The sequence below is a fragment of the Muscardinus avellanarius genome, assembly GCF_963383645.1.
Source record: "Muscardinus avellanarius genome assembly, chromosome: 17".
NCBI classification, from domain to species: domain Eukaryota; kingdom Metazoa; phylum Chordata; class Mammalia; order Rodentia; family Gliridae; genus Muscardinus; species Muscardinus avellanarius.
The window spans coordinates 39186663-39199112 of NC_137803.1; the positions used below are offsets into that span (position 1 = coordinate 39186663).

At 40.7% G+C, this 12450-nt stretch overlaps 1 protein-coding gene across 5 annotated transcripts in view; it reads right to left on the bottom strand.

Annotated features, from left to right (window-relative positions):
* Positions 1 to 12450, bottom strand: part of FHOD3 (formin homology 2 domain containing 3) — a gene marked incomplete at both ends in the record, with an annotated part of 515230 nt that overhangs the window by 194725 nt on the left and 308055 nt on the right. For all 5 annotated transcript variants that reach the window (XM_080714776.1, XM_080714775.1, XM_080714774.1 and 2 more), the window contains one exon: positions 5550 to 5644. In XM_080714776.1, coding sequence (XP_080570902.1) covers positions 5550 to 5644 — 95 coding nt within the window. The remainder of the gene's footprint in view (positions 1 to 5549; positions 5645 to 12450) is intronic.

Consider the following 12450-nt stretch of genomic DNA (forward strand, 5'->3'; position numbering starts at 1 on the left):
GAGAGAAAGGGGGAGAGGGGAAGAGCAGAGAGAGGGAAAGAGGGAGGGAAAGAAGGAAGGGGAAGGGGAGAGAAGAGGGACTCCCACACTCAGGCTTCGTAGCTGAACTATGTGGAGTAAGGCACATGCCCACCCTCACACAACCACAACAGCAGCCCAGAGGTCAGCAACCTGGGGCACAGCTGGAAGAACAGAGCAGAAAAGTGTCAGGAGCATCCCTGGGGAACTGGGAAGGCGGCGAGGGCATGCCCCTACGGAGCCCCTGCCGCCTACCCTGCGCCAGGATGGGATGCAGAGAGACTTTCCCTGTTAGGGTGATGAAAGGACAGGCTACACATTTTTAACCATCTTACCTCAATTAATTAGAATTCCAGATGTACAAAGAGAAAAAATCCACACCCTGTGATAAGTAATAGGATGGGCGTCTACCTCTTAACTCTAACTAGGGAGTTTCAAGATGGACTTTTGTAAATTAAAAAAATACATTTTATTGAAAACACTTTTTTCTTGCTTTTAAGAAGTCATTATTTGGCTGTGAACGATCATTTTCTCCTCTGGCTATGAGTCTCAAATATCTGCAAATATGCATTGCATAACAACCCTCTGGCAGCTGCAAATTCACATCTTGTTGCCTTTCATGGAAGGAAAACGAAGAATTATGAAAACAGAACAAGATTTTTCTGACCCACTACTTCCTTTATCAACTCTGTGCCTGTTTAAGGCAAACACAGAGGATGTCAAGGCAAACCTTTGAGGTTAGGAGGAATCTGATTTGGTCAAAGGAAAATATCAGGGCCTTGAGCTGGGGAAACCTACTGCAGCTGTACTGTCTGGGCTGCATGTTTAAAGAGGAGACTGCCGCTTCATTCTCAGAGCCTGAGCACCTTGGTTAAGTTGATGCATCTATTCTGCTTCCAGAGCCTTCACTACCCAGAGGGGGTGAGGGAGGAGTGTCAGCAGACGCTGCAATGGTTTTATAAGAAAGAGGGAATTTTCATCATAACCACTGGGTGTCATGGTACATGTCTGTAATCCCAGTACTTGGGAGGCTGAGATAGGAGGGTCACAGGCTCAAGACCAGCCTTAGCAATTTAGTAAGACCCTCAGCAACTTAGAGAGACCTCATTTCTAAATAAATAAATAAGTAAATAAATAAATAAATAAATAAATGTCTAGCTCAGAAGTAAAATGCCCCTGGGCTTAATCCCTGGTACAAAAAAATATGAAGGAGATAAGGAAGAAGAGGAGGAAAGAGAATAGAAATGATAAGAGGAAGAAGGAAGAAAAATAATGAAAATAAACTTGGTGGCTACTTTTATTTTATTGGTACAGTATAGTTTCACATCACAATGTGGACCATATTGATAATGGCATACATTCACACAGTACTTGGTCCCCACCCCAGCTTCCCCTTCCTCCTCCTCCTGACAATGAGTGTCCAGGTTGACCATGCTACATTCACACTTATACACATAATCAAATGTAGCTCCTCCAATAATCAACCTCAGCCTTCTTCCTCCCCTCCTACCCTTCCTTTCTAGCTTTGCTGAGGTTTCCTCTTCATTATCAGGAGTCCCTCTGGTATCCCCAATACTCCCTAGTTTGGGCATATTAGAGAAAACATATGTCCCTTCTCTTTCTGTGGTTGGCTGATCTCACTTAACATAACGTTCTCCAGGTCTTTCCATCTTCTTGTGAATGACATGATTTTGTTCTTCTTTATAGCTAAGTAGAATTCCACTGTGTATATTTTCCATAATTTTACAATCCATTCATCTGTTGATGGAGACCTAGGTTGGTTCCATATTTTGGCTATTGTGAATTATGCTGCTATGAACATGGTTGTGCATATGTTACTGTACTTTTCTGATTTCAACCCCTTTGGAAAGATACCCAGGAGTGGTATAGCCAGATCATATGGTGGATCCATTCCCAGTTTTCTAAGGAATCTCCACACTGATCTCCATAGCGGCTGAACTAATTTGCACTCCCATTAACAGTATAAAAGAGTTCTTATTTCTGTATGCCATTGTCAATATGATCCACATTATGATGTGAAACTATAATGTACCAATAAAATAAAAAAGAATACCTAGGCAAAAGTTGGTTATCAGGATTTAGTACTAGCCTTCCTCCCAAAAAGAACTTTGGCCTCATAAGTGGAAATATGTTAGAACTCCTGCACTCAGAATGTAAAAGCTACTATACGTTTTATATGTCTTATTAATGGAACCAACATGTCATTAACTCCCTTTCCTATGAAGTCTATCTCCTGATACCAAAGGTGCTGGAGAATCAAGCAGGTCAAGGAGTATAGGATTTCAGATGTTTTTAAGTTGTCTGGAAGGGAAGAGAAGAGTTCACAGTTTGCTCCTCCATCCATAGTCATGCTGATTTAAATGACCTTGATAACAGGTCATGGGCCATAGAGAAATTCAAGACATATCAATCCATGAATTCTTTATAAAGTGATGAGCAGGCCCCTGAATCACTGAAAGCTTGCTATAGGACAAAGGCATTATTTTCAGGCAAAAACTGTCATTCTTAATTTTTAAAATAAATTATTTTCTTATTTTAGAAAAAAATACTTGGTGGCTACTACTGTTGTTGGTTTCTGCTGTTGGTCTGAAGCTGGGTGCATCCTGCAGGATCACTTAAGACCTTCATCTGACATCACAGTGAATGAGTGGGACACAGACTGTGGGTGTCACCAATATCTTCCTTTCTAACAATACTGGGAGCCCCAAGGCACAGGCTGACTCTTGGCTCTGTTCTGCTGTCCTCATAGCAGCAAGCGCCAGCGACTCTTATGGATAAGACTTTGCGAAAATGAAAATCCACTCTGGTCCAGGGCTGGTGATCCAAGTGGTTGGGGAGGAACCAAAGAGCAATCCCACCCAGAGGCCTCCCTTCCGGCCAGGACCCGGAAGAAGCAGAGAACACATGCACACTGTGTGACTCAGTGGGGGAAGCATGCCTCCTTCAAACTTAGTTTTGAAGCTTTTACTTTTGAGTTCTCCATGTTTAGAAATGCACTAAGGAATTTCCTATGTGCTCCTTTTCAGTTGTTTATTTTCCTTACAGGATAATTCCAAAGAAATCGACAACGAACTATTACAACACCACAGGACTGAGCCAAGACATGTGTTTGCAGCCCTGTTTTCTTTTACTTATCTCCTTCTTTTCTTCCCCTATGGTCTCCTCATTTCTTTCCATCTTGGCTTCTCTTTCCTCTCTGTCTTACTCTGTTTGTGCTTCTATAAAAAAAAATATACCTGCACTTGAGAAATTTATAAAGAACAGAACTTTCTCACAGTTTGGGAGGCTAGGAAATTCAAGATTAAGGCCCCAGCCTCTTCTGTTTCCAAGATGACACCATGCTGCTGAATCCTGGAAGGGAGGAATGCTGTTCACTCACATGCAGAAAAGCACAAGAGGATGACCCCACTTCCTCAAGCCCTTCTTACGGTGGTGCTCACCCACCCCCAGGGCAGAGTCCTCACGACCTCAACACCTCCCAAAGGCTACACCTCCATGTACTGTTGCATTGTCATCAAGCTTTGAGCACGCAGATTTGAGGGATGCACTTGGACCATGGCACCCACTCTATTTCCTCCTTCTGCTCACATCGATTCTCTTCCCTGGTTCCAACCCACCACCCCAATCTTACCCTCACTCTATCTCCTTTCAGAAATAAAACTTGATGTTTTAATGAAACGTTAAAGATTTTTTAATTCAGCTGTGACTTGTGTCTGTTTTTATTACAAAATCTCCTCTGGTCTCTCTAGTTTTTAAGTTCCTCTAGACCACTCAAAGAGCCCTAGGGAAGGACCAGCTTCCAAGTGAGAATGAGAGTTGGGGAGGGCTCCCAGGAGACAAAAGGAAAAGACAGAGAATAAACAGGATATCAGATAGGAATCTTCCCTCGACCTGGCTAAGTCAACCTAGCAGGCCAGCATTCCGCTGCTTCCAAGTTCACTTACATCAGTTTCGAAACAGTCACTTCCATTTTCCATAGAAAACAAAGCCAAGGGAGGGTGGCTTTCTCCTGAGGGAAACCATAACTTTTTCTACTATGAAATTAAAAAAAATTCTCTCATCAATAATTCTGAAAAAGGAAAAGTGAAGGAAAATGGAAGGGTCTGCCAAGACCAGGGACCTGCCTAGGCATTTATGCATTGAAGCCATCACAGAGGATAAGCCCTGTCATGCGAGGATATGGTCAGCAGGAGCCTGGAAGTTTAAGGAGAAGACACAGCATGAGAGAACCAAGCTGTCACAGTGTCACATCAGGGGCAGGGGCTGCAAATAGCTGGTGCACACCAGGCTCACCCATGCTGCCTAAGCTGGGTGGACAGTGAGCACGAGGACTGGGGAATGACTGGGCTGGCCACAGGCTCGGCAGGGACCCCAGGAAGCTGTGTTCATTCTGTCACATCCCGGCCCTCAGCATCCTCCCTGCCCAACTCTGCTGCCCCACAGCCACTATGCTCCCCTCTGTGACACCAGCCCTACCACACTCCAGCCTGCTGCACATGCACCTGCCCAGGACAGCAGCCCCTGCAACTCCTCCCTCAGCCCCCTACAGCTAGGTCCTTAACACCCCTTTCCACCCCACCACCATCCACCCAGAGAGACCGGGCCAGAGCCCCGCCGCATCTCACTGTGGCACCATGGTGGGTGGATCTGCTTCGTGGCAGAACTTCCACAGGGTGTGGGAGCTCACCGAGGCCATCGCTAAACAATGTATGCCAAGGTCCATGAGCAAATGGCTAGATTCCCATAATCATGTGCTATTTCTTCTACTACAAAATGAGGATAATATGGTTTACCTGATAGTGATCTCATGAGGATTGTATGCGATGATGATGCTTGTAAAACACCCAGCATGGTGCCTGGTACACATTTAATAAATGTGGGTTACTTTTATAATTGATGGTAGAGTTGAAAGGCAATCTCAAATTCTTTCATCTATATATACAAGTGTGCATACAACATACAAACAGGTATGTAAATAATGTATGTGAGCATGAAATACAGGAGGTACATAAATACTATGTCTATGAAATAATGTTTTAACTAAACCTTAAAAACTAAACATGCAAGCCAAATATGGTGGTGCACACTTGTAATCCCAATATTACTTAGGAGGCTGAGACAGGAGGACTGCAGTTCATGGATAGTCTTGGCTACTTAGTGAGGTCTTCTGCAACTTAGTGAGAACCTATTTCAAAATAAAGAATATAAAATAGGGCCGTGGGTAAGCTCGGAGGTAGAATGTCCCAGGGTTCCGTTCCCAGTACTGTAGAAAAAAAATGCCAAAAGCACTTGATTGCAGTCTAAGAATAGAAGTACATTAACATTTCATATGCGATTGCAATTTAAGTGTATTTTAAAATCTATAAAGTAGTGGCCCTCATTTATACTGACCTAGGACTTGAGCAAAACTGCATAGCAGTTCTTCCTGCAATATCATCTTTGAGAGGATAACAACAACAAAGGCTTCGGACGTGTAAACTGAACAAGTTGTTTAGCCGTAGCTCTCTTACCTTTGAGCCAATGAGCGTGTACAGCCACTGGATGGTTTCATTGTGGTTTACCACTCCATTCATCCCATCCACATACAACATAATCTGGCCCAAAGCTACAGAAAAGAGAAGGAAGCAAGGAGACATTATGGGCTTCTATGAAATATAATCGTCAATTATTACAATGTCAACTGAGAATTTTGTATGTCAAGTATACAGTATGTTAGGAACCAAATCTGAAGAAAAGTCCTAAACTCTGAAATTAGCTATTCTCACTTCAGAAATAGAGTTGGTTACATAAAAAAAAAAACATCTGGAAGACATAAACTATCGAATCCATTGTCTTATTTCTGTGTGGCTTGAAGGATAAATGCAGGCCTGGCCATGTCTGCACCTGTCCCACAGAGGGCAAAAGCATCCTTGCCATGGTATCTGAGCTGTGACCTCCCATGGCACCAAAAGGACACATGAAGTTTCCAAAGTAACCTGTCCAGTGGCCCAGCCTGGGGTAGCAGGCCCGAGACCGTATGGGGTCTTCCCAAGTTAATTCAACTAAGTACATGATAAAGACTTAAAATCTGAGTAGCTTACATATTGTCATAATCTCCAAAATAACACAGGCTGTGTTATTTTTAAACAAATATCAATTCAATTTTTCAGCTCCATTAGCATCAAAATAATTTGCCCTCTCTATAATAAAGAAGTTACCCCCAAATAAGTTTTTCTTAATTTTGTCTAACCTCCTAAATTATATTTCACTTATAGTTAATTAATATGACATTAATTTTTGAGCAACTTTTTTTTTGCTGGTAATAGTAGAAAGTCTATTTGAGTTTTTTAAAACTTTATTTCTGTTGGCAATAGCTGGAAACACCATTTTAGAAAAGTGAAACATACAGATGAGCAATATAAAAATAATTGATAATCTAATAATTGAAATGATCATTTAACATATTAATAGATTTGTCTTTAATTCCTTTTTTATGTACTACATACAATGCAAAGTAGGTTGTAGGACACAATCTACATGAAAAGATGTTGACCTTAAAAAGCACAACACAAATAATAAGTATATGCTCAGTGATATTAGAAAATTCATTAGGAGCCTGGCCAACAAAGACCAAAGAGCAAAACCACACGATCATTCTGGGGAAAGCAAACCATCCACCTAAATATGTGAAACTCAAGAAATCAAGCTGGGTGTGATGATGGAGCCTGTAATCCCAGTACTTGGGAGGTGGAGACAGGAGGGTAAGAGGTTTGAGGTCTCCCTCAGGAACTTAAGACAGTTTCAAAATAAAATTTAAAAATATAAAATAGGGCTGGAAGGGGGGGTGCAGTTCAGAAGTAGAATGCCCCTGGGTTTAATCCTCAGTGCCATGGAGGAGGGAATGGGACATATTCTTGACATAGTAAACAGTATACATTTGGAAATAATAGATTCATTTTCTAGTTAATGGTGAAATACTGGAAACATTTCTATCAACATCAAGAATTTTTTTTTTCAGTACTGGGGTTCCTGGAAACCCTTCTACCTCCGGGCTACACTCCCAGACACCTATTTTTTTATATTTTTATTTGGAAACAGGGTCTCTTAAGCCAGCATGGCTGGCTTTGAACCTGTGCGATCCTCCTGTCTCTGCCTCCCAAGCGTGGGGATTACAAGCGTGTGCCACCACACCCGGCCATCAAGAATATGTTTAAAGTAATGTTCACTTAAGCTCATTATCATTAACACTGCTATATATTTCAGACAAATTTAGTAAGATATAAAAATAAGAGGAAGAATAGTTGAGAATGAATATATAATATTGTCATACTTATAGAGATCACAATTATAATTGCATTCTTTCATTTGAGAAATAAGTACATAACATACCAATAAAAGTTTGATATAACCCCAGTACCACCAAAACAAGTTTGATTTGAAAATATAATTTTAAATAAATATGCATAAAACAACAAATATAAAACTCTAAATAATTTCTTATATAAATAGCTCATACAAACTCATAAGAAAATACTAAATTCCACTTTTTATTTTGGTCCTGGAGGTTGAACCCAGAGGAATTCTACCTCCAAGCTATACCTCCAGTCTTATTTTACCTTCTATTTAGAAACAATGTTTCTCTAGGTTACTGAGAGCTTCAGTAATTTGTTGAAGCTGGCCTCAAACTTGCAATCCTCCTGTCTCATCCTCCTAAGTACTAGGATTATAGGTACTTGCCACTACATTCAGTCCTTAAATCCAATGGTTTTTTTTTTTTTTGTTGTTGTTGTTGTTGTTGATCTGGAACCCAGAGGTATTTGACCTCCGAGCTACACTCCCTGCCCAATTTTTTATTCTTTATTTTGAAACAGGGTCTCACTAAGTTGTGGAGGGCCTCATTAAGTGGCTGAGGCTGTCCGTGAACCACGATACTCCAGTCTCAGCCTCCCAAATGCTGGGATTACAAGCATGTGCCACAATGCCCAGCTCTTAAATCCAACTTTAAAAAAGTAAAATCACTTTATAAGAAAGCAACAAGATATTCTGTAGTAACAAAATTTATTTCACTCTCACTAAAATAAACCAAATGTAAATTAAAATAATGAAGTAGCATTTTCATCAGAATTGGCAAAGGCATTTTAAAAAGAAACAATTAAGTAACAAATACTAGACTATAGAGGTTAAACAAGTAACCATACATTACCGACAATCAGACAAACTAATAAAAACCCTGTTATAATAAGACTATTTTGTGCTGTAAGCATTTTGAAAAGCTAACATTTACATAGTGCTCCATGTGTATTCTGCTTGAAGGAGGGCCTTTACATGTTATTAACAGAACAGCCCTGAGCAGTGGTTATTATTAACCCCACTTGACAAAAGTAAAAACTGAAACTCTGAGAAGTGAAGGTATGTGCCCCAAATCCCATCACTACCAGGTGGTGAAGCCCAACAGCCAGGGTGCTTGGGCTGCTAGGTGTCCATTCTAAGAAAATGAAAGCTCACCTCCTCTCAGTCACTGTGATTTGCAAAAGAGATAACCCTAGATTGCATAAATAAATAAAGCAGAGGTATTCCCTGAGTATCATTTACAAAATTAACTAAATTCCAAATGTCTATAGCATGATGCTAGAACTCAATCTATATAGTAATTTACCAAAGCTGTATCCTAACCTGTAAAAGGTTCCAGAAAAGATAATTTTAAAGTGGATATAAGAGCATAATGAGGGACTTCCAGGAAGATGGCGACCGAGAAAAGCGGGGCTTAAGAGCCCTGCTAACAACCAATCTCTATTACCACAAAATCAGTGCCTTTCATAGCCAGAAAACACCATCACCAGAGAAACAAAAAAAAAAAATGTAATTACAAGGGACAGAAAAAAAGAGGGCTGGAAAAACGGGACACCAAAAAGAAACCAGATTGCAGTGCTGCGGCCGGAGCCGCGGCGCAGAACGGCAGGCACCATCTTTCCTTGCAGCGCCAGCCCCAGAGAGGAGGGGGACTCAGAATGGAGCTCAGAGCCACAGAGGAGATACGCTGGCCTCACAGCTGAGGACGCGGCAGCAGCACCTTACTGCGGGCGGCAGCGGTGAACTCACCAGACAGCTCCAGACGAACGCACTCAACAGCCCACCAGGCTCCAGAGAGGAGCGGTGGACAGTGAGCCGAGGTGAGCCGCTGCGGAACAGCCAGGTGGGATTTGGCAGATTTCTTGGCACAGAGAGCATCTAAAGCTCCCAGAGGCTGGGCTCAGCACACCCTGCAGGGACTCAGAGCAGAGCTCAAAACCAGAGAAGAAATACGCCAGCCTCATGGCCGAGGGCGTGGCAGCGCCGCCATATAGCCACCGGCGGCAGCAGCAGCGAATTCACCAAGCCCACGACAGCTCCATCGGCACACTCAACAACAGTGAGTCAAATTGTGGGTTCCAGAAGAGAAATCCCAGTACTGACTCCCAGGGACTTGACCTAGTGGGGGAGTGGCGGTGGCAGAGATATCACACCATAGGAAAATGCCCAACCTGGCACGCCCCATGGTCTAAAGCAGGCTCTATCGACTTCCTGGGTCTGAGACTCTGTGATACAACCCAGTAAAGGAGTAGTGGGGTCTGAGATACCACAGACTCAAGATCCAGAGCACCTTAAGTGAAGTCATAGTGACACAAGGGAAGAACCAAGAGAAGGCACAAACTTCCAAAATCATGGGAAAGAGGAATAACAATGGAGCAATGAATGCCCACAACCCCACAACATCAGAACCCGATAAAACAGAAAATCAGAGATTTCTAGAAGATCAAATCAGGAAAATAACTGTAGAAATAATAGAGGTGTTTCAAAAAGAATTCAGAGAGAGCCAAAGAGAGATAAAGGATGCAATTAATGAAGTAAAGGCCTCAATTCAAAGTACAAACAACCGATTAGACCACATGGAGAATAGAATCTCACTCTTAGAAGATGATCACTCCAAAAATGAACGCATGGTTTCTAATCTAGAAAAAAATATCCAACAGCAGGAATCTGACATTGAAGAAATATGGGTCCATTTTAAGAGAGCTAACCTAAGAATAATTGGAATAGAGGAGGGAAAAGAAAGTGAAACCAAAGGGATCAACAATCTTTTCAAGGAAGTAATAGCAGAAAATTTTCCAAACATAGAGCAAGAGGTCGATGCACAGGTCCAGGAAACTTATAGAACTCCCTTTAGACAGGATCAGAGAAGAGGATCCCCACGCCACATAATTGTCAAAATGACCAATGTGGAAGCCAAGCAGAGAATCTTAAAGGCAACAAAAACAAAGGGCCAAGTGACATTCAGAGACAAACCCATTAAAATCACTCCAGACTTCCCAAACCAAGTCATGAGAGCCAGAAGGACTTGGAGGAACATATTCCAAACTCTGAAAGAAAACAACTTCCAGCCAAAAATTTTCTACCCTGCAAAAGTTTCTATCAAATTAGATGGGAAAATAAGAAGCTTACATGACAAACAGAAACTGAAGGAATTTATGTCTTCAAAACCAGCGCTAGAAAAATATACTCAAAGAGATTAACTACAAAGAAGAAATAGGTAACACACACCAGAACCAGAGAAACAAGATTTTCCATCCAACAGACAACTAAGATTAGTTATCTGTGAAGATTCATTATTTATGTTAGTCTTTTACCTATCTCTAAATGGTATTGTTTGCCTTTATTGTTGTTAATTTTTAGGATGTCTAGTTGGAATATTAATATACCTTCAGATATAACATTTGGAAATATTTTATCCTATTCTATTAGTAACTTTTAACTCTGTTTACATTGTCTTTGGATATACAATGTTTTTTTTTTATTTTTAGGGAGTTTTTTTTTTTTTTGATGGTACTGGGGTTCCTGGAAGCCCTTCTACTTCCGGGCTACACTCCCAGACCTATTTTTACATTTTTATTTGGAAACAGGGTCTCCTAAGCCAGCGCGCGCGGCTGGCTTCGAACCTGCGCGATCCTCCTGTCTCTGCCTCCCAAGTGCGGGGATTACAAGCGTGCGCCACTACGCCCAGCTATTTTTTAGGGAGTTTGTATACTCTTCTGTTGCCTGTGCCATTGAAATCATATCCAAGAAATCACTGCAAATTTCAATGTTGTGAGGTTTTATGACCCAGATTTTCTTCTAAAAGTTTATAATCTTAAGATTTATATTTAGGTCTCTTATCTATTTTGAGTTAATATTTGTATATGGGATTAGGTAAGGGTCCAATTTTATTCTTTTTTATATAATTATTATTTTTCAACAATATTTAGTTAAAAGATTATTATTTCCTCCACCAAATGTTCATGGAAACCTTGTCAAAAATAACTTGACAATATATGGAAGAATTTATCTCTAGGCTTTTATTTAACTCCAATGGTATATATATCTTCCTTTAGAACAGTACTACACTGTGTCAAGTATTGTAGCTTTATATGGTTTGAAATCAGAAAATATACATCTTGTAGCTTTGTTCTTTTTCGAGATCGTTTTGGGTATCTAGAGTCCATATTCCATATTAGGATAGATTTTTTCTGAAAAATAAATATATAAATATATGATAGTTTCACCTAAAAAAAAAAGAAAAAAATATTCTCTGGTAAGAAAGAAAGCAAAAAGAAATATTGAAATGTTATCTTTAAGTTATCAAAAGCTTGGTATCAGACAAATGAAACTGTTATGTGAGATTATCATTTTTAATTTTGGATAAATTGCTATAATACTAGATGTCAACCATTAAGCCAAGTGTGGGAAGGAAGGATGGGGAGGGAATGGGGTGGGGATCGGGTGGGGGCTGACTGGGCAATGGGTGCATGTATGTCTACAAAAGTTTTTTAGTATCCCACTATGACGTATGAATACAGTGCACCAATAAAAAAAAAAGAATAAAAACTCGGGAAAAAAAGAGCATAATGATCACTGAATCCAATAAAACACTCAAATCTTTGTGCACAGAAGGAATGGTAAGCTCATAAAACATTAAGCATTAAGTCTATATCTTTTGACTGTGTTGTTCTCACTTTCTCCGTTTTCCCAGTGTGAGCATCACCTCCATAATAGAAAAGTAAGTGATAAAGTAAAAGAGCAAAAACAAGACTGAATAGCATCAGGTAGGAGATGCTTTTGTTTTGAGAGTTTTTGACTAGAGTATACCACTCTCTTTCAGCAAGATGCAGCATCCACTTCATCAAAGAGCTCCAAGAATTCAGTACATTCTGACCCATTTCTTTTCCTTTTCTCCCAAAACAAATGAGCAAATCTCCAGGAAGGAGTAGGTTGCCCCACACCCTTTTTCCCATTTTGAGTTCTACTGCTAAACACACCAAGTCTGAAGCACTTTCTAGCATTGTCCACTAAATCATCTTAATGGCACAAGGGAGAGCTAACTGGACTCCTCAGCCTTCTGAAAGGTGCAGTCCTTGGGGG